This window comes from Dama dama, chromosome X (assembly GCF_033118175.1).
Source record: "Dama dama isolate Ldn47 chromosome X, ASM3311817v1, whole genome shotgun sequence".
Classification (NCBI taxonomy): Eukaryota; Metazoa; Chordata; class Mammalia; order Artiodactyla; family Cervidae; genus Dama; species Dama dama.
In genome coordinates, this window is record NC_083714.1 from 38,884,316 (window position 1) to 38,907,429 (window position 23,114).

At 45.6% G+C, this 23,114-nt stretch overlaps 1 protein-coding gene across 1 annotated transcript; it reads left to right on the forward strand.

The window, feature by feature from the left end:
* The first annotated feature begins 3,587 nt into the window (after positions 1–3,587).
* Positions 3,588–22,455, forward strand: LOC133051952 (exosome complex component MTR3-like). Its single transcript, XM_061136629.1, has 2 exons — positions 3,588–8,372; positions 22,316–22,455. The coding sequence occupies exon 1, from the start codon at positions 3,611–3,613 to the stop codon at positions 4,427–4,429; it is 819 nt and encodes a 272-aa protein (XP_060992612.1). The 5' UTR covers positions 3,588–3,610; the 3' UTR covers positions 4,430–8,372; positions 22,316–22,455.
* Positions 22,456–23,114: the final 659 nt, after the last annotated feature.

Below are 23,114 nucleotides of genomic sequence, written 5' to 3' on the forward strand. Positions count from 1 at the left end.
GCAGATGACATGAACCTCTACATAGAAAACCCTAAAGACTCTGCCAGAAAATTACTAGAGCTGATCAAGGAATATAGTAAAGTTGCAGGATATAAAATTAACACACAGAAATCCCTTGCATTCCTATACACTAACAATGAGAAAACAGAAAGAGAAATTAAGGAAACAATACCGTTCACCATTGCAACGAAAAGAATAAAATTCCTGGGGATATATCCACCTAAAGAAACAAAAGACCTATATAGAGAAAATTATAAATCACTGATAAAAGAAATAAAACCTCGAATAGTCAAAGCAATCTTGTGAAAGAAGGATGGAACTGGAGAAATCAACCTGCTTGGCATCAGGCTCCACTACAAAGCCACAGTCATCTAGACAGTATGGGACTGGCACAAAGACAGAATGATAGATCAATGGAACAAAATAGAAAACCCAGAGATAAATCCACGTACCTATGGACCCCTTATCTTCGACAAAGGAGGCAAGAATATACAATGGAGAAAAGACAACCTCTTTAACAAGTGGTCCTGGGAAAACTGGTCAACCACTTGTAAAAGAATGAAACCAGAACCCTTTCTAACAGCATACACAAAAGTAAACTCAAAATGGATGAAAGATCTAAATGTAAGACCAGAAACTATAAAACTCCTAGAGGAGAACATAAGCAAAACACTCTCCGACATCAATCACAGCAAGATCCTCTATGACCCACCTCCCAGAATATTGGAAATGAAAGCAAAAATAAACAAATGGGACCTGATGAAACTTAAAAGCTTTTGCACAACAAAGGAAACTCTAAGCAAGGTAAAAATACAGCCTTCAGAATGGGAGAAAATAATAGCAAATAAAGCAACAGACAAAGAATTAATCTCAAAAATATACAAGCAACACCTGCAGCTCAATTCCTGAAAAACAAACGACCCAATCAAAAAATGGGCCAGAGAAATAAACAGACATTTCTCCAAAGAAGACATACAGATGGCTAACACACACATGAAAAGATGCTCAACAACACCCATTATTAGAGAAATGCAAATCAAAACCACAGTGAGGTACCATTTCATGCCAGTCAGAATTGCTGCTATCCAAAAGTCTACAAGCAATAAATGCTGGAGACGGTGTGGAGAAAAGGGAACCCTCTTACACTGTTGGTGGGAATGCAAACTAGTAGAGCCACTGTGGAGAACAGTGTGGAGATTCCTTAAAAACCTGGAAATAGAATTGCCATATGACCCTGCAATCCCACTCCTGGGCATACACACCAAGGAAACCAGAACTGAAAGAGACACGTGTACCCCAATGTTCATCGCAGCACTGTTTATAATAGCCAGGACATGGAAGCAAACTAGATGCCCATCAGCAGACGAATGGATAAGAAAGCTGTGGTACATATGCACAATGGAATATGACTCAGCCACTAAAAAGAATACATTTGAATCAGGTCTAATGAGGTGGATGAAACTGGAGCCCATTATACAGAGTGAAGTAGGCCAGAAAGTAAAACACCAATCCAGTATACTAACACATATATATGGAATTTAGAAAGATGGTAACGATAACCCTATATGCAAGACAGAAAAAGAGACACCGATGTATAGAACAGACTTTTGGACTCTGGGAGAAGGTGGGGGGGGGGGGGGGGGCATGATCTGAGAGAATAGCATTGAAACATGTATATTATCAATTGTGAAACAGATTGCCAGTCCAGGTTTGATGCCTGAGACAAGTGCTCAGGGCTGGTGCACTGGGATGACCCAGAGGGATGGGATAGGGAGGAAGGTGGGAGGGGGATTCAGGAAGGGGAACACATGTAAATCCACGGCTGATTCATATCAATGTATGGCAAAAACCACTAGAATATTGTAAAGGAATTAGCCTCCAACTAATGTAAATCAATAAAAAACAATAACAATAAAATAAAGAAAAAAAGAAGAGGTTGCAAGAATACACAGAAGAACTGTACAAAAAAGATCTTCACGACCCAGATAATCACGATGGTGTGATCACTCACACACACCTAGAGCCAGACATCCTGGAATGTGAAGTCAAGTGGGTCTTAGGAAGCATCACTACAAACAAAGCTAGTGGAGGTGATGGAATTTCAGTTGAGCTATATCAAATCCTAATAGATGATGCTGTGAAAGTGCTGCACTCAATATGCCAGCCAATTTGGAAAACTCGGCAGTGGCCACAGGACTGGAAAAGGTCAGTTTTCATTTCAATCCCAAAGAAAGGCAATGCCAAAGAATGCTCAAACGACCGCACGATTGCCCTCATCTCACACACTAGTAAAGTAATGCTCAGAATTCTCCAAGCCAGGCTTCAGCACTACATGAACCGTGAACTTCCAGATGTTCAAGCTGGTTTTAGAACAGACAGAGGAACCAGAGATCAAACTGCCACCATCTCCTGGATCATTGAAAAAGCAAGAGAGTTCCAGAAAATCATCTATTTCTGCTTTATTGACTATGCCAAAGCCGTTGACTGTGTGGATCACAATAAACCGTGGAAAATACTGAAGGAGATGGGAATACCAGACCACCTGACCTGCCTCTTGAGAAACCTGTATGCAGGTCAGGAAGCAACAGTGAGAACTCGACATGGAACAACAGACTGGTTCCAAATAGGAAAAGCAGTACACCAAGGCTGTATATTGTCACCCTGCTTATTTAACTTATATGCAGAGTACATCATGAGAAACACTGGGCTGGAGGAAGCATAAGCTGGAAACAAGATTGCTGGGAGAAATATCAATCACCTCAGATATGCAGATGACACCACCCTTATGGCAGAAAGTGAAGAAGAACTAAAGAGCCTCTTGATGAAAGTCAAAGAGGAGAGTGAAAAAGTTGGCTTAAAGCTCACCATTCAGAACACTAAGATCATGGCATCCGGTCCCATCACTTCATAGGAAATAAATGGGGTCGATCGAATCAGTGGCTGACTTTATTTTTTGGGGCTCCAAAATCACTGCAGATGGTGATTGCAGCCATGAAATTAAAAGACGCTTACTCCTTGGAAGGAAAGCTATGACCAAACTAGACGGCATATTAAAAAGCAGAGACATTACTTTGTCAACAAAGGTCCGTCTAGTCAAGGCTATGGTTTTTCCAGTGGTCATGCACGGATGTGAGAGTTGGACTATCTTGGACTCTGTGGGAGAAGGCGAGGGTGAGATGTTTCGAGAGAACAGCATCGAAACATGTATATTATCTAGGGTGAAACAGATCACCAGCCCAGGCTGGATGCATGAGACAAGTGCTCGGGCCTGGTGCACTGGGAAGACCCAGAGGAATCTGGTGGAGGGGGAGGTGGGACGGGGGATCGTGATGGGGAATACGTGTAAATCCATGGCTGATTCATGTCAATGTATGACAAAAACCACTACAATATTGTAAAGTAATTAGTCTCCAACTAATCAAAATAAATGAAAAATAAAAAAATTAATAAAACTATTGGCCTGTACAACCTTCAAAAAAAAAAAGGAAGAAAGAAAGCTGAGCGGCCAGCCGCTGTCCCGCGCACCCTCGCGCGGCTGGCCAGGCTAGCGGGCGGAAGCGCCAGCGCACGGTGGGGCTGACGCGCGGAGCCGGCCGGCAGCAGCGCCACCATGCCCGCGGACCACCGCCGCATCCGCGTGCCCGAGGAGTCGCAGCCGCCGCAGCTGTACGCGGCCGGCGAGGGCGAGGCGCCGGCCCCTCGCGACCCGGCGCGGCTGCGGCCGGTGTACGCGCGCGCCGGGCTGCTGAGCCAGGCCAAGGGTTCGGCCTACTTGGAGGCAGGCGGCCCCAAGGTGCTGTGCGCCGAGTCGGGCCCGCGCCAGGCCGAGGGCGGCGAGCGCGGCGGCTGCCCGGCCAGGGCGGGCTGCGAGGCCCCCGCGGCGCTGAGCGGCCGCCTGCTCTGCGACTTCCGCCGCGCGCCCTTCTCGGGCCGCCGGCGCCGTGTCGCGCCGGGCAGCGGCGAGGAGCGCGAGCTGGCTCTGGCGCTGCAGGAGTCGCTCGAGCCGGCCGTGCGCCTGGGCCGCTACCCGCGCGCGCAGCTCGAGGTGTGGGCGCTGCTGCTGGGGGACGGCGGCTCGGCGCTGGCCGCCCCGCTCACTGCCGCCGCGCTCGCCCTGGCCGCCGCGGGCGTCGAGATGTACGACCTGGTGGTGGGCTGCGGCCTGAGCCGCGCGCCGGGGCCCGCGCCCGCCTGGCTGCTGGACCCCACGCTGCTGGAGGAGGAGCGCGCCGCCGCCGGCCTCAGCGTGGCGCTCATGGCGGTGCTCAAGCAGGTGGCCGGGCTGCTGGGCAGCGGGGAGGGCGGCCCGAATGAGAGCTGGGCGGAGGCCGTGCACCTGGGGTTCGAGGGCTGCCAGCGCCTCTACCCCGTTCTCCAGCAGTGCTTGGTGCGGGCCGCCCGCCGGAGGGGTGGCGCCGCGCCCCTCTGAGCCCGAGACCCGAGTAACGACGGACGCCGAGGACCGAGCCGCCGCTGCCGCCACAAGGACCCGCGCCGTCGGCCTGCAGACTGTGTGCGCCGAACTGCAGCTGAGACCTGGGAGCACCGGAGAGGGTCTGCCGAGGCGTGCTCAGAATAGCCGTGTTGGAGCGATTCTTTCCAACTGCTTCGTTAAAGAAACCTTTCTAATTGAGTTGACTCCCAGCCACGACCCAGTTGAAGGAACCTGCCAGTGCATCTTGACTCCTAAGTTGGAAAGGACTTCCGCTGGACTCATCGGGAAACCTGGAGCTGTTGTCCTGCAAGGGATGGACCCTATGCAGGCCAGCCGGGGACTCTCTCCTGAATAACTGGGCTGCTTTTGAGAGCGGGAACAAGGGGGCTGTGCCTTCCACGTACATCTGAGCCCAATCAAAAACTCTTATAATCGGAAACATTCTTCTGTTGTTTTTTGGTACCGACTTTAATGAGTAAGGCTCTTCCGAGCTGGGGAGTGTGTTCTCAGGGCTTGGGACAAGCATTATCTTTCATGTGTCCTGGTGTCGCCGGTCCACCAGCGAGACGGCACCTGAACTGCCAGGAGTGAGAGTTTCTGGATGCTGGAGATGGAGTCTGGCCATTCTGTAGGGCAGAGGGGTCTCTCTGACCACGAGGGTGGGCTCTGGCCTGTGTGGCTCCTGAGCCCTGCAGGTCTGTGCTCAGGTCTGAATTGGCAAAAGGGCCGCCTGGGGTCCTCCCTGCACCAGCTTGGTGTGACCTGAGCGTGTGTGTCTCAGGGGCCTGCTCAGCTCTAGGAAAGGCTGGCTTGAGGCAGCTGAGAGACCAGAATGAGGCCTGGGGACCACACCAAGAACCCCTGACCGGGGGAGAAACACAGACTTTATTTGCCCCCAGTGACATAATATATAATTCCAAAGCAGATCTGCAATATCTAGAATCACAGCAGCAAGGAACAAGACAGAAACAAGGCACCTACAGGACCGAGGCCGAGCCTGCTGGGCGAGGGGCTGGGAGGCCATGAAGTCAGAAGAAGGCAACTGGAACTGAAGAAGGGTTAGCCCAGCTTCAAAGTGGCCACGTGGAAAAACAGGGCAGAGACCTGTGGGAAGGGGCCAGTTACATCCCATTAGATGGACATTTACAAAACCCTATCAACCCCCAGATGAGAGTCTTCCACATGAGATGGGAGGCAAACCACACACCATATATGCAGTTCTGTGTCACTGAAGAAACCCAAGTTTAAAAATCTATGTTACTCGTGTATTACCATATGTGAAATAGATGACCAGTCCAAGTTCGATGCATGAAACCGGGCACTCAAAGATGGTGCACTGGGGCAACCCAGAGGGATGTGATGGGGAGGGAGGTGGGAAGGGGGTTCGGGATGGGGGTCACAGGTACACCCGTGGCTGATTCATGTCAATGTATGGCAAGAGCCACCAGAATAGTAAATTAATTAGCATCCAAGTAAAATAAATTAGTTAACAAGAACAACAGCAAAATAAAGCTGAGCGCCAAAGAATTGATGATTTTGAGCTGTGGTATTGGAGGAGACTCTTGAGCATCCCTTGGACTGCAAGGAGATCCAACCAGTCCATCCTAAAGGAGATCAGTCCTGAGTGTTCACTGGAAGGACTGATGTTGAAGCTGAAACTCCAATTTGGCCACCTGATTCGAAGAGCTGACTCATTTGAGAACACTTGATGCTGGGAAAGATTGAGGACAGGAGGAGAAGGGGACAACAGAGGATGAAATGGTTGGATGGCATCACTGACTCAATGGCCATGGGTTTGGGTAGACTCCAGCACTTGGTGATGGACAGGGAGGCCTGGAGTGCTGTGGTTCATGGGGTCACAAAGAGTCGGACACGACTGAGTGACTGAACTGAACTGAACTGAGGTTATCTATACTATTATCCCACTGGAAATTCCTTCATATTGTGAACAATGATTCGTCAGAACAAAATGGTTCACTGAGAATCTTAGAATATAGACTCAGAGTGGCCTTGGATGTCTTCTAGTGCTATAGCCTGAGTTGCATAACCAGTCCTCACCCCAAATTAGTCTTTTCAAGACTTAACTCTAATGTGATTGTATTTGAAGATAGAAAGTTTTGGAGATGAATTTAAAAGAGGTCGTGAGGGGTGAGTCTTAATCCAACAGGATCAATGGCCTTAGAAGCGGAGGAAAAGAGAGAGAGAGATCTCTTTCTGCCCACACACACTGAGGAAAAGCCATGTGAGGACATAGGGAGAAGGCAATCATATGCTGCTGCCTTAAACTTGGAGTTAACAGCCTCCAAATTTGTGAGAAATAGATTTCTGTAGTTTAAGCTACCTAGTCTATGATCCTTTTTTTGGACAGTCTGAGCTAAGACACCTAATCTAGGGTTTTCTTAGCTGTGATCTGGAAAATGCTGTTCTGCCTGGACTGTTAGTAGGTGTTGGTTCTATGGTCAAACGCCTTTGAGAATGTTGCATACTATTAATATCTATTGATAGTTCACTACTTACATTAGACTCTTCAAGGCTTTCAGAGCCCTAGAATGAGGAAACCTGGTTACCATTGTGGGAGGAGCACCTTTTAACATCTACATCACAGATTTCTTACATGGGGCCTGTGGAAGTCCTGGGGATTGCTTCTGTTCTTGTTTCACACCTATCCAGGCCTTGACTTTGCTAACTCCACAGCTACTGAACCAGAATATCTAGGGGCAGAGTGCCCCAGATTACGAATGACTAAAAGCAGATAGATTTTTGAGGAGCTGAGTTTGGGAACTACTATTCCAGAACAACACTCTCGTGTTATAGGTGAGGAATTTAAGATCCTTGGAGAGAAATTGCTTGCCCAAGCATGAGTGCAGAGCAAGTATTTGGACCATTTCCCCCTCCACTATAAATAACCACTGGGGTTTTTGATAGTTCTCCCAGCAATCGTGTTTCCAGCTTGTGCTTCATCCAGCCTGGCATTTCCCATGATGTACTCTGCCTGTAAGTTAAATAAGCAGGGTGACAATATACAGGCTTGCTGCACACCTTTCCGAATTTTGAACCAGTCCTTTGTTCCATGTCTGGTTCTAACTATTGCTGCTTGACCTGCATACAGATTTCTCAGAAAACAGGTAAAGTGGTTTGATATTCTCATCTCTTTAAGAGTTTTCCACAGTTTGCTGTGATCCACACAGGCAAAGGCTTTAGCATAATCAATGAAGCAGAAGTAGATGTGTGTGTGTGGTTTTTTTTTTTTTTTGGAATTCCCTTGCTTTTTTGTGTGATCCAGTGGATGTTGACAATTTGATCTCTGGTTTCTCTGCCTTTTCTAAATCCAGCTTGAACATCTGGAAGTTCTCGATTCACATACTGCTGAAGCCTAGCTTGAAGGATTTTAAGTATAACCTTGCTCTCATGTGAAATGAGTGCAGTTGTGTGGTAATTTGAAAGTTCTTTGGCATTGCCTTTCGTTGGGAGTGCTGGATGTCAATTATATCGCAATAAAACCTGGGGGGAATAAGGACCAAGGTATCCGGCAGACGAATTTTTGTGTCTTAGTTGAAAATTCCGTAGAGAATGATGACTTCTGAAATGAATACTAAGTCATAAGAAAAGTAGATGGTTGAAGGAAACTAGTGCCTAGATGCTAATACCCTTTCCCTTGAGATGGTACCTATGGAACCCAGGGAGGGGAGAGAGAGGGGAAAAAAGAACTCAGGGACCAATCAGGTGGCATGTTTCAATCCTGCCTCTCAGCACATAGCCTCTAATTCAGCTTAAATTGGGAAACAGAATCTCACAAACAGCACAGTTATGGAGACTGACGAAGCGACCCAGAGTGGACTTCCTTCCTTTGAATGGACTCCATGGGGGATTGGAGCTTTGGTACCAGCAGCTGCCCCTTAGGCCCATCCTCCTCCTCAGCGAGTGCAGACGAATTTGGGTAAGTCTCTCCTGGTTCTTGAATCTCCCATATTGATTGAGATTCTGAGTTTTATTTGGTGGTGGAGCAGGTTACCTGCCCCCTCCTAGTAGGAAAGATACTAGGGGGAGCCCAGTTGAAACATCTTGGGGATACCCACTCCCGGTCTAGACACTGAGTGGGGCTCACTTGAAAGATACCGAGGAATTCCCACCCAGTCAAAAGATGCTAGGTGGGGGGCTGGCTGAAAGATGCCAGGAGAATTGCCCACCCAGTGGAAAGGTACTGGGTGGGGGGGGCTCGATTGGGAAAACATCAAGGAATACCCAGGACTTGGCTGAAAGATGCCAAGGTCACTCCATTGGAGGGGACTGAATGGTCTTGGCTGAGTGTTTAAGTAAGAGGCTGATCTGACACTTTTCCTCAGTTTGACTGCCTTTATAGAATTTGTCAGGATAAAAGTGAGGAAAATACATGAGAGCTTTGCTCTGAAGAAAAGGGATCAGACTCCTCCCGGCCGGTTTCGGTTTTCTCAGGTGACTGAGAAATTTATGGGAGTGGTGGAGGCCTAGTCCTCATACCGTGCAGTGGGCCCATAGGGAAACCCACTCATTAATTAAAATACTTGCTCGTCCGGGGATCCGACATAAGAACTGGCCATTCAGCGACCTGAGCAGCCATAATGGTCTTAGATTGCTGGAGGCAGAATCCGAGACACATAAAGACAAGCTGAAATGACTCTGGGGTAACTCCTGAAAGAGTTAGGCTCACAAGCAGCACATGGGCCCACTACACAAGTTCACTAGTGATCTCTCAACAGAAATAAAGGGGTGTCAGAAAGTCAGCCTCTAACTCTCTAGCCAGTTTCATGTACAATACATATGGAGCTCATAGTTGCAACAACCTAATTAATTGGAGAAATTCTACTAAGAGAGAGCTCAACCTAAAATGGCCAAACTTGGGTTCTTTTGATAGTCTAAAATTGGTATTTTTACATGCACAATTAGAAAAGGCCGGCTGTGCTTTGACTGCTTTCTAGCAGCTTCTAAAACCAGAAATGATAGAGCAACTTCTTCCCAGAAAATCAACAAGAAATTGCTTGAATCTATCAGAATTAAAAGGCTGCTAGGACTGACTTTGCCAGCTTGCAGGTCTAATTGAACTGGGAAGTCACATTTGGCATTTATGCCATTTGGCTTTTCATTTTGTGGCATCCCTTTACCATCTTTTTGGGGCACTCTTGCCACTTGGCTTTTGATTTCCGGGCATCTCTTTGCCTTTTGTTTCATTTGGAGTGTGACTCCTGGCTGGTGAAGTTCTGGTTTGGTTTGGTTTGTTGGTTTGGTTTGAGTGCACAGACATCTGATACAAACTGTTTGAGCTAATATGTGAATTAAGGTTCCACACCCGACCTGGGAACCCTTTGGGAAAATATTTTTAAATGATTGGTTAATCTATAGCTATGATCCAATGGCAAGAAAAATGGCCTGAAACTATTAGATCTTTATTGACATAGGATAGGAAAATGAACTGAAGTTCCCTTATGTCCAGGACTTCCTCCTGTAATCAACAGCCTGGGGCTGATTAAACCAAGACCCCTACTTCCCCAGAGGGACAGTCCTTGCTGGGACCAATCTGCCCTTGTCATCAGGGCCAAGTTGAGCACTATCTGGTCTAAATTTCGGCTATAAAACTATGGTCACAAAAAAAGAATACAATTTTTGACAATGTGGTCACAATGTTCTTTAGAGTCCAGAGGAAGCTTGAAGAAAAAATATCTTTTTAAGAATTGTTGTCCCGAGGAAATAAGTCCTTCTATACCTTTAGACCAGATGTCTCTGGATCTAGACCATGTCTAATTCCTGAAACCAAAAGGTACAAAAGGAGAACAAAGCCTTTTAAAATCTTACTCCAACCATTTTTTATGCATAACTAAGTTTGGAAAACAAAGCTATAGGGTCTCTTGTGTCTGTTTGGATGTATGTATGTCTCAGTGTGTGTCTTTGTTTCTTTTGATAATATTGCTGATTGCTGAGATCAGTTTGTAAATGAGCTCTAATCTGATTGGCCTTAAAGAAAAAGTAAAACTCAATCCAATTGTTTGGTTGTGGCCAATTACCTTTGTCTAGTACTTCTGGGTTACCTTGGTGGATTTCTGTTCTCTAGGAATACCCACTAGGAAATTTATTTCAGATGAGTGTTCAGTCCTGTTCTAGCTTCATGATATTACTAGATGGGATTCTCTCACCTGGCCAATTAATGATACCTGCTCTGGGGGTGCTGGCCATAGATTTAAGTTTTCTCTTAGGGTCATTTAAACTCAATCAGAGTGATGAGCTAAGTCTCTATTAAAAAAATTAACCTCTCATCTATGAAAAGGTAAAGCCCCACAATTATGGGGTGGATCTACATGGTTAATATCAGGCTATGGTCATTTAAAAGCTCCTCTATGTTGAGAAGTGTTAAATCATACTAAAACTGATCAACCTGGTACTCATGAGACAAGCCTGGGTGCTTTCTGAACTATGTCTATTATTACCCTTAGAGAGCGTGATTGGTATGGAACTCAGTGGATTTGTGGAACTAATTTATGGCCTTCACATCTACAGGGATGGATATGAAGGTGTAGCCTGGGATTCCCATGAATTTAAGGTCATACATGATAATGAATTAGAGGTGACCCTAACCAATCTACCATTGGTATGATCGCAATGGGTCAAAATGTGTATTCTACTGGTATGACCATTTAGCAGCTTGCATGTGTGTGTGTGCGTGTGCCTTCAATGGGGTTGGAGGATGTAACTGACCATATCTATGCCTTAACAACTTTCATAAGCTTTAAATGATAGTAATTGGGCTATTAGCTTATTTTTATTATTATTATATTTTTTCCATTTATTTTTATTTGTTGGAGGCTAATTACTTTAGAGTATTGCAGTGGTTTTTGTCATACACTGACATGAATCAGCCATGGATTTACATGTGTTCCCCCTCCCAAGCCCCCCTCCTGCCTCCCTCTCCATTCCATCCCTCTGGGTCTTCCCAGTGCACCAGCCCTGAGCACTTGTCTCATGCATCCATCCTGGGCTGATGATCTGTTTCACCCTTGATAGTATACTTGTTTCAATGCTGTTCTCTCAGAACATCCCACCCTCGCCTTCTCCCACAGAGTCTAAAATTCTGTTCTGTACATCTGTGTTTCTTTTTCTGTTTTGCATATAGGGTTATCATTACCATCTTTTTAAATTCCATATATACGCGTTAGTATACTGTATTGGTCTTTATCTTTATGCTTTACTTCACTCTGTATAATGGGCTCCAGTTTCATCCATCTCATTAGAACTGATTCAAATGAATTCTTTTAATGCTTTAGCTCTACACCTAAAGCAACTAGAGAAGGAAGAAATGAAGAACCCCAGGGTTAGTAGAAGGAAAGAAATCTTAAAAATTAGGGCAGAAATAAATGCAAAAGAAACAAAAGAGACCATAGCAAAAGTCAACAAAACTAAAAGCTGGTTTTTTGAAAAGATAAACAAAATTGACAAACCATTAGCAAGACTCATTAAGAAACAAAGGGAGAAGAACCAAATCAACAAAATTAGAAATGAAAACGGAGAGATCACAACAGACAACACTGAAATACAAAGGATCATAACAGATTACTACCAGCAGCTCTATGCCAATAAAATGGACAACTTGGAAGAAATGGACAAATTCCTAGAAAAGGATAACTTTCCAAAACTGAACCAGGAAGAAATAGAAGATCTTAACAGACCCATCACAAGCACGGAAATCGAAACTATAATCAGAAATCTTCCAGCAAACAAAAGCCCAGGAGCAGATGGCTTCACAGCTGAATTCTACCAAAAATTTAGAGAAGACCTAACACCTATCTTACTCCAACTCTTCCAGAAAATTGCAGAAGTTAACTTTCCAAACTCATTCTATGAGGCCACCATCACCCTAATTCCAAAACCAGACAAAGATGCCACAAAAAAAGAAAACTACAGGCCAATATCACTGATGAACATAGATGTAAAAATCCTTATTAGCCTATTGAATTCTGAGATCTCTATGATGAGAAAGGCATTGTTACACAACTGCAAGGCCCTTGACACCTTATAGGATCTCACAGGGATATCTGTGCTATAATTCAATCTGAATGCCAGATTTTCATACGTGGTACATCCTTTAATGTAACACATTTGAACCACATGAAAAATCAGATTTCTGCTTTAAGTGACCCATTCCCTAGTCTTGACGATCTTTTAAAAAAAAACTGGTGTAGGCGGCTCATGGCTAAAATATTTACTTTTAATTCCACTATATCATTTGTATTTTGTTTCACAAGATTCTTATTGTATTACCAAGTGTGTGACTGAGCCTCCAATGAAAATGATGACTGGACTTGAAGCAGCTGATCAAATGTATAGCTCAATATATGATGAATGATTTTAATAGTGTAACTCTAGGTATGAAAAGTGGAGAAGGCAATGGCACCCCACTCCAGTACTCTTGTCTGGAAAATCCCATGGACGGAGGAGCCTGGTAGGCTGTGGTCCATGGGGTCGCTAAGAGTTAGACAGGACTGAGCAACTTCACTTTCGATTTTCACGTTCATGCATTGGAAAAGGAAATTGCAACCCACTCCAGTGTTCTTGCTTGGAGAATCCCAGGGATGGGGGAGCCTGGTGGGCTATCATCCATGGGGTCGCACAGAGTTGGACATGACTGAAGCGACTTAGCAGCAGCAGCAGCAGGTATGAAAAGATGCAACAAGAGGGAATACTTTCCTGGACCATAACTAGAAGACAGGTGTCCAGAGATCTTTGACTATTAAGACCTAGTCCAGTAATAGCACATTGAGTGTCTTGTCAACAAAAACCTTCTCCAGAACTGGGAATGAGCCTTCCCAGCAATGCGGGACAACGTGGTCATGAAATGCCTCCCAAAGTATGGTCGGATTTATGACCACAAGGGGGCCGTGTCAACTACAAATTGGCACTTTCCAAGAGCATTGCCAATGACTGAACAACAAAGGCATTTGCCATCTGCCTCTAAGGAGATTGAACCCCATGCTGCTTTAGCTGTTGACCTTCAACAACCCCTGAGGGAGTGTAGAGTGGAGTGAGGCACTCTGTGCTTCAGGGAATCTGATGGGAAAGGTCTTTAAATAGTTGGATGTTTTTAGGAACAGATTTTATGATCTCAATCCTTGCATCGCCTCATATCTAGAGAAGCACTAAATCCATTCATGGTGATATCAGATCCTCAGGACTAACAAAAATCCTTTTGTAAAATGAGTGCTTCGTGGTATTGAACTCCCCCTTCACCAAAATCTTGTATATTGACTTTCCCCCACTGCCGCTTTGGAGCAGTCTCTCAGAGCTGTCTGAGATGCTGCCTCCTGGGCTGCAGTCCTCATGCTGCCCCAAATAAACTTAACTCAACAACTCTCAAGCTGTACATCTTGTTTTAGCCAACAGTTCATTAACAGGTAGGACAGTGAGGGATCTTTAATTCATTCTCACTTACTCACCACTTGGGCAAGAGCATTCTCTACTGGATCCCCAGAAGTGTTCTCATATTCTATAACTGGGCTTGTGTGGGCCCTTATCTTTCATCTTCCAGAAATCCCTGTCTCTGTCAGCCTCCCACCCTTGTCTCCAAAGCTGTCAAGCACTGTGCAGGATCTGAGATTTTATCCTACTTACATATGAACAAGTTAACCTGCTGTATATACATGTTTCATGGATGCTGAAAGAAGACACAAGGCTATAGAATCAGACAAAGCACTTTATTACGCACTGAAAAAGTAGAAGCAGAGTGTTCCTGTGATACTTGTGCCAGCGTCATGCACCCAAGTCCCATGGGGGGATGCAAAGGGTCCATCATGGGTGCCTGCACACACAGTGGACTGTGTTCCAAGAGGAAATGCTGAGTTTGGCAGATTCACTGCTTTCTTTTTTAAATGTTTTATTCATTCATTTGGCTGAGTCAGTTCTTAGTTGTGGCATGCGGGATCTTCATTACACCATGTGGAATGTTTTGTTGTGGCACATGGACTCTCTAGTTGTGGTGCACAGGCTCCAGAGTTACGGGGCACAGGCTCAGTGTCTCCATGGCATGTGGGATCTTAGTTCCCTGACCAGGGATTGAAAGCATTTCCCCTGCAGTGGAAGGCTGATTCTTAACCACTGAACCACCAGGGAAGTCCCTTGTTTCTTTCACAATAAGGAGGAGCAAGCCTGTTCCTTATTGGGGTGAGTCAGCACATCCTTCACGGTGAAAGATGGCCAGGGGAAAGCATGGTTAGGGCCTCACCCAGCAAAGAACGTGCAGGGACATATCCGGCCCACGGTGAATTGTCTCTCACAACAGATACAGACCAAGAGAAAATATTGCAAATCACATATCTGGCAAAGCACTCACTCAAAATATTATAAAGAACTCTCAATACAACAGTAGAACAATGCAATTTACATGTGAGCAAAAGACTCAAACAGATACTTCACAAAGAGGAATATACAATGGAGAATAAGCACATGAAAAGATGTTCAACATGTTTCCTTTAGAGGTTCAACAATTCCCATGCAAAGTCAGCCCTCTATGAGATACCTCTACGGAGAAGATGGTCATCATCTCATTGTAGCCTCACATAGCAGAGAGCAGCGAGGGAAAGCCAGCTCTCTCCTATCTCTTCTTATAAGGGCACTAATCCCATACAAAGGGCTCCCCTCTCATGACTTAATTACCCTCCAAAGGCCCCACCTCTTAATACCAGACAGTGGGGATTAGGGATTCAGTATGTACATTTTGGGGAGACACACAGAAAAAAGTCCACAGCAGGACCTGTTATAATGGCTGAAATTAAAAATACGGACACTACCAAATGCTGGTGAGAACAACCAGAACTCTCACATATTGCTGGGGGAATGCAAAATTATACAGCCACTCAGGAAAACAGTTTGGTGCTTTCTTACAGAGTTAACCATACACTTACCACATGGCTTCCCAGCTGGCGCTGGTGGTAAAGAACCACTAGCAATGCTAGCAATGTCTCAATGCAGGAGACATAAGAGGCCCAGGTTCAATCCCTGGGTTGGAAGATGGTCTGGGGATGATTCAAGCGCATCTCATATATTGTGCACTGTATTCCTAATTTAATGCCACCGTTGATCTCAAAGGAGTTAAGAGGTACTGGTCTGGGGCCCGGAGGCTGGGGACCCTTAGTGAGATATCCAAATAGAAAAAAAAGTGAATGTTGATCCCTGTCTTACCTTACACAAAAATTATTTCCCAGATGAACTGCTGATCTAAATGTGAACCGTGAAACAGTAGAACTTTCAGGAGAACATCTTCATAATAATGGTCATGGAAAAACTATGCAAAGGTAAGGAACAGAATACATGGAAAGACGAAAGAAAAACAATACAAATGGAAAAGTCTTCACCTTACTTGAAATCAAAGAAATGAAAATGAAGTGAATTGTTAGGTATCCTTCTTGTTTGTCAGATACAATGGTTATAAAGTAATACTTTACTTTTAGCGAGGGTGTAATGATATGCGCTGCCTTATACTTTATTAACAGAAGTGGAAATTTATATAACTTCCAAAAATCAATCTGAGAAAATTCATCAAGAGTCTGGAGAATGTTCATGGCTTTGATACAATTCCAATTCTAGAATTCTCACCTAAAGCATGAGCACAAAAGCAGATAAGCATATATAAGGCAATGTTTACAATAGCATCCCTTAAAATAGCAAGGGCTTCCCCAGTGGCTCAGAGGTTAAAGCTGTCTGCTTCCAATGCGGGAGACCCGGGTTCGACCCCTGGGTCGGAAGATCCCCTGGAGAAGGAAATGGCAACCCACTCCAGTATTCTTGCCTGGAGAATCCCATGGACAGAGGAGCCTGGCAGGCTACTGTCCACAGGGTTGCAAATAGTTGGACACGACTGAAGCAGCTTAGCATGCATGCACCACATGACTCATCAATCCCACTTCTAGGTATTTACCCAAGTGAACTGAAAACGTGTGTTCCCACCAAAACTTGCACACACATATGGCAGCTCAATTCATCATTGCCAGAAACTAGAAACAACTCAAATATCATTCAACCAGTGAAAGGATAAGCAAACACTGGCACTTTCATACACTGAGATGCAGCAATAAAAAGGAATGAATTCTTGATATACTGAACAAGTTGCATGAACTGCAAAGCTGTGCTGAGTGAAAGAAGCTAGTCACTACAGCTGCATACTATATGATTCCACTTATATGACTTTCTTGAAAAGACAGAACTAGACTTATGGAGAGATCAGTGGGTGCCAGAGTATATTGCTGGGGGAGGGTATCAATATAAAGCAATGGTAGAAGGAAGTTCTTTGGGGAGTGATACAGCTACTGTATAAAAATCTATTAAAACCCATAGAACTGTATGCCCTCCTCCCTCGCTAAACTCCCTGCTTTTCCTAGCTTCCCTTGCTGCTAAGCTTTAGACACATAACTTAGGTTCTGCCAATCTGATGCCAGTGATTTCTAAGTTCTCCCTTGCCTATCCACCAGAGTTGGTCCAAGAAGCCGAACCTAGAGTCTGTTCCACTATCTTTCCCACAGATTATAACCTAATATATCTCTAATACGTATTTGCTAATTTAAACTAGTTGAGTTGATTCTGTTGTGTAAAAGCAAGAATGACTATTAACGTATTTATGTATGACTGATTGTACTGTGCAATTCCAGCCCATGGTCTGCTTCTTGAACATACCATTTAACCGTGATAATCAGTGATTAAACATGGGAAGCCAGCCTCTTCAGAGAGGATCATTTGGACGTCCTTTTAAAATGGCTAAAGGAGGAGCTGTGAATGCTTGCATGCCAAGTACTCCATAACAATTCCTTAGCACCTGGAATGGTGAAATATTGGTTCTAGGTAGATTGGTCAGTTGACTGCAAAGAAGGTTCCAACAATTCCTTCCATTGCTAGACGTGCAGCCCTTGGCACTGGGACTATGCCAGTCGTTCCATCAAGAAGTAGAGTCTATTTCTCTAGGCTCTTGAGTCTGAGCTGGTCTGTGACTTGGCCTTGACCTACAGAATGTGGTGCTGCTGGTGGTGTGGATACTGCAGGAGTTCTGAGCCTAGTCAAGGAGGCTCTTGGAACCTTGAAACCTCCATATCTGGAAGCCTGGAAGCTTAAATCTCCTGGAGAACTCTGAAATATGTAGACTCCTGAGGCAGTCTGCAAGCAGAGCTCCTGAGCACGAGTTCAGGAAGGTATGTCTACCCCACCCACAACTCCATCCCCACCCCAAAAGCTAACCTGGAAAATACTGACATGTTATCTGCATGTGACACAAAAGACCGATAGCCCTTGATCCTATCCTCTCCAAGGCTGGCAGTGGGGACAGTAACTGGGAGTTTTCCAGGAGGGTAGAGCAAAGTCCCTGAGTGCTATATGGGCATATATTAATGTAAACCATCCACAAGCTGTCCTCAGGACAGCAGGGCACAGAGGAAGGAGCATCTGGGCTCTCTCCAATACACATTTTGCAGGCTGTCCACTGTTTTCTAAATTCTTGCTCCCTGTCAAAGTTGTCTTGCCGGTTCACTCTCACCAGAACAGAACTTTGTTTTGTGTGCATGAGTAGACAGAACTGAGAGGAAAGAGAGAGGGTCCACCCTGCGGGTGGCTCAGGCCCTGCTCTCCCATCCCACATGAGGCAGTTCCATGCATCTTGGCCTATGAGATCCCCTCTGCTCTATCGTGTGGGCTTGTGATTGGCGTCACATACCACTGAAGCCTTGTGGTCTGCTGATAAAGGTGCTCTCCTCGACCAAACTCTAGCTAGTCTCCTCTGAGCCCTCTTCTCACTTAAGCCTCGAACTTGGTCAATAAAGATGTGAACAAATACTAAAATAGTTGGAAACAGCTCAGGGTCTCCTCCCAAGGATGACCTTAGTCCCCTTCAACATGCCTGTGTTAGAAAACTCAAGGCTGCCAAAATAATTTACTGTTACTTCCAGGCAACAGCAGGACATAGCGTCCCTTTCTCCCAGGTTCTCTGGAAGGGGAGGACCTACATATTGACAGGCACCAGTTAATAAACCCAGATGGGTTTCACACTGACTCCCTTCAAACAACTTTCCACTTTTTGTAATTTTTCACTTGCCTGACTCTACTGAACCTTCACTTACACCCTTCCTTGTTCCTTCATTTTCCCTGTAAAAACACCCAGTCACTTCTGTACAAATCAAAGGTCACGCTGGAATATTCTCTGTGTTGCAATATTATGTTACTGATTAAAATCTGTCCTGACCACTTTAGTGTCTGGCTTTGTTTATCTTTGACACTACCACCAACGGCAACATTTATCCAAATCTTCTAGATGCTACTGTGTTAATCAGATGGCAAGTCCAAACGGAAAAAGAGTGAGGAAAAATGACTGCACTTGCTGCGTTTGGGGGATGAACTATTCGCCTTGTTTTGCTTCTCACCCAACACAAGTATTTCTTTTGATGTTGCCTTGAAGTTGTTTTGCAGCAAGTAAAGAAAAAAAATTATAGGTGTGAAAATAGATGTTGTCCACCAATACTTTTACAGACCAAATGCCAGTCTAAGATGACAGAACTGATCCTAAATATGATGAATTGCTGAAGACATTAGAAGGTTAAGTTAACCCTCCGGAACTCACCTTGTGTCCTGGCTACTCAGGAATTCAGGAAAAGAGCAGTGAGAAGAAAGGTAGTAAGGGAAGAATTTTGGAGGACGAAGGCTTCCTCATTTCACGTTTTCTAAAAGAAGACTGCGCACTATCATTAGAGATTTTCACTCTTGAAGCCTCGACTCTGTGACTCCGCTTAAGGATGGTGGAAGGGTCCGGGGCTTCTGCTCAGGGACACGGGCTGATTGCTTCTGCAAGGTCCTTATCACAAGCAGCGGTTTATCCTGGTGTACCCCCACGGCGCACGCGCCCCCACGGCGCACGCGCCCCCACGGCGCACGCGCCCCCACGGCGCACGCGCCCCCACGGCGCACGCGCCCCCACGGCGCACGCGCCCCCACGGCGCACGCGCCCCCACGGCGCACGCGCCCCCACGGCGCACGCGCCGCGCTAACCTTGCAGTGGAGGGAGAGAACGTCCCTTAACAGGGTCTGCTGCATTAGTATCTGCTTTCCTGGTGAAATAGGGAACAGGCAGGCCACCTCTTAGTGCAAGGCCAGGGGAGCATTTCAGTTGCCAGCCCAGACAGAATGGCGGGGCTTTGAATTTGTCCTTTTCAAAATGTAGGATATGGGGTGATTAGGGGAGCAAGGAAAGGGAGGGGGGTTTTTGGTTTGTTTTTTTCATGCAGATGGCCTTTTCTTCCTCAGGGGGATAGACAGAGCTTATGGTAGACAGATTACCTTATTGGTAAATCCAGACATGTTGATTAAGATCACGTTTCTGGGAGAAATTGAAACAAAAGTTGGATCATGTATTAAATCTAGTTTTGGGTTCACGACCTTTTGGGCTTCCCTCATAGCTCGATTGGTAAAGAACCTGCCTGCGATGCAGGAGACACAAGAGATGTGGGTTCGATACCTGGGTTGGGAAGACCCCCTGGAGTAGGAAATGGCAACCCACTCCAGTACTGTTGCCTAGGAAATCCCAGGGACAGAGAAGTCTGTCTGGCTGGCTACCATGCACGGGGTAGTGAAGAGTCAGCCACGACTGAGCAGCTGAGCACAGCTCATCTCCTTAGAACCGGAGACTGGGGAGAGTGGCATGGTATCTGTCTTACCCCCTTCTGGGTTCTCGTGTGCACCAGGTATGACAGTGAATCAGTGCTCAGTAAATGTGTCTTTTACACTTGATTGACAAGGCACAGTTTAAAACACCTGTGAAGAAATACGTTGCCCGTCAAACTGGTAAAGACTTCAAAAGATAGGACCAGTGTTGCCAATGACAAGATCACAGCAGCATTCTCTCACACTTCCAGAGAGAGCAGTCTTTCTGGAAAGCAACTTGGCAATAGGTGTCCAAACCTAAAAGGATTGGTTGGCTTGCCCTTGAGCCAGCAATACCTCTTCTGGTCATTGATCCCCTAAACTAAAGGGCTTATCAGTGGTATTGAAGGGAGAGCAGAGCTTGCCACACCAGAATATGCCTGTTTGGCATATTGATCATTAGGGGCTGGTTATTTCTGAGATGTTACAGACAGAGGAGAAGCTCTGAAAACCAAGTAGAAGTTACTCTTTGATAAGATACCTTTACACTTCTAAGGGAAACCTCCATTTGTAAGGGTGTCTCCTGCTCTCAGAAAGGGGGGGGGGGGGGTGGGGGATGGATGACTTTATCTCCTGAAACTCTTTATCAGTGGAGAAAGACTTAAGTTTGCATTGCAACTTCACCCTCGTTTACTATTTCTTTCTTGGTTCCCTCCCCTAACCGCCCCCCACCCCCAACACCTGCTTTTGTCTTTAGCTGGAGATGGTACTTAATGTGGTAGTTTGGGCCATTTGGGTGAGTTCCTCAGGTTTCCTAGGTCTCTGCAGTGTATACAGGAGGTATCTATGGTTTTAAACTTGTTGTTCTCCTGTGTATTTGTCTTTTATTATGGAGAGGAGGGGGGAGTCTCAGTCAAGAATCTAGAAGGGCAGAGGGAACTTTCTTTTTCCTCTCTACTGTATGCATAGAAATTGAACCTCTGTGAAGTATACTGTCCATGTGTTTTGCAATAATTAAATATTAGAAAGTAATGCCATAGAAGAATAAATAACACCTTGGAAAGATCTTTACAAGATGTTATTTCAACGTAGAAGCCAGAGAGTGTGTGGATAAATGTTACATTGACATTTTATTTATGTTTAAGTAGATGGGAAAAATAATGTAAGCAAAATGCCGTTAAGCTCTGAATGGTTATCTGACATACAAGGTGTCAGATGGCTTTTATTTTCTACTATTGGTCTCTCTATATTTTCCAAATGTCCCCCACTTTTATAATGAGGCAATTAGAATTAAATAGAGCATCGTTGCCCCCTGGTGGTTTCTTCAGTAATGGTCCTTAGTCTGAGGAAGGAATATTGTAGCCACTCAGACAGAAGAGCAGCTACCACTGCAGGCTTTATTCCCAAGGCAGAACTTTCAAAATTCCCAAATCTTTTGCTAGGACAAGTGGTTGTGTCCTAGAGGAGCCGTGCTGTGAAACTCACAACAGAGTTGCATATTGTCCTCATACTGACCATGGGGGGACTAGATGCTCTCAGCTGCCATGAGACAGACACAGCAGGAGCAGGGAGAGAGAACTAGGTTCTGGGATCAGCGGGGCACTGGAAGCAGGGCCTTTGCCATCAGAAGGCTAAAGAGGGCAGGCCATTGGAGTTGGGGTGGCGGCCTTGGGGTTGGAGGGGTGGGGACCCATGAAAGTGGGAGTCCAGGGCAGAATGGATTTGGTGACTGTCTGTGGGGGATCAAAAAGAGGGTGGGCACGAAGAGCACTCGGGGTGAGTGAGGGGTGGTAGTGTGGCCTGCAGGGGGACCAAAGGGAGCAGAATACGGGCAAGGTTAAGAGATCTGGGCTGGGCCTGTGACCCCTGAATCTAGCCAGACAGCCTCTTGTGGCCCACGACCTTCCTTGTCATGATGTCAGGGCACCCTCCCTGCCTTTCCTAGGGGTTCAGCTTTTACTAGGATCCCCAGAGGGAGAGGAAAAATTCCAAAAACAACGGTTTTCAAAGTTTCTGTGAGTCATGATTTCAGGGATCCCTTTCAACCCAACTCCTACTACACAGTTTCATGTGAAGGGCCTGGAACACCCCATAGCATTGATATACCGTTCCACAAACTGCTTCTATTATTTGCTGTTTTGCCATGACTGGAACCATGAGGAGTTTTTATTTTGTTTGGCTGAATGTGATTCTGACTGACCCGTTTCTCTCCAACCTCCGGGCCCATGGGTGTGTGTCCGTTTTTGCTTTTAGGCTCACTGCTGCTCACATCTGCCTGTTGCAGAACTTCTGTGGTCAACTGAAGCTCACCTGATGGAAGGCTTTTGTCACCGAAGTAGGGAGGGCATCTGGTTTGGCACCTCCAGGAAGCCACCCTGATTGCAGGATTTCCAGGCTTCTCCTACGTGTAAGTCATCAATAAACACGACATGACAATTAAGAAGGAAAAAACACTCTTGAGTGAGAGATAGCAGAAACAAGTGGCAAAACCAAATCTCCAAAGCCCTCAGATACTGGAAATGTCTGCTTTTGTTTGAATAAGAAATGTATTCTTCCACTCATTTTGTAGACCTAGAAAGTAAAATTGATCTCTTCGGTATGTATTTTTTGACTTAGATTTTAGAAAACACTGATTTATTTCTTTGCCTGCACTGGGTCTTAGTTATAGCACAGAGGATCTTTGACCTTTTTTGCGGCATCTGGGTCTTTGTTATGGCATGTGGGATCTAGTTCCCTCGCCAGGAATGGAACCTGAGCCCCTGCGTTGTGAGCTTGGAGTCTTGGCCCCTGGAGCACCAGGGACGTCCTTCTTTGGTATATTTAAAGAAACTAGAAGAACTGGAAACACAAACAAGGAATAGAGGGCTACCCCAAATGACCAGGTTTCTTCTTTCTCTCCTCTCGCTGACCAATTCAGTCCAAAAGCTATTAGCGGGGGCCAAGCAATGTAGGTGTTTGTGTTGGAGGAGCTTTTGTGGTCCTATATTATGTGGTGTCAGCTGAGGCCAGGGTGAGAAGAGCATCCACGTGGGGGATAGTGTCAGGGGCCTGA

Coding starts and splice junctions, on each gene's coding strand:
- LOC133051952 (XM_061136629.1), top strand. CDS start 3,611: ATGCCCGCGGACCACCGCCGCATCCGCGTGCCCGAGGAGTCGCAGCCG.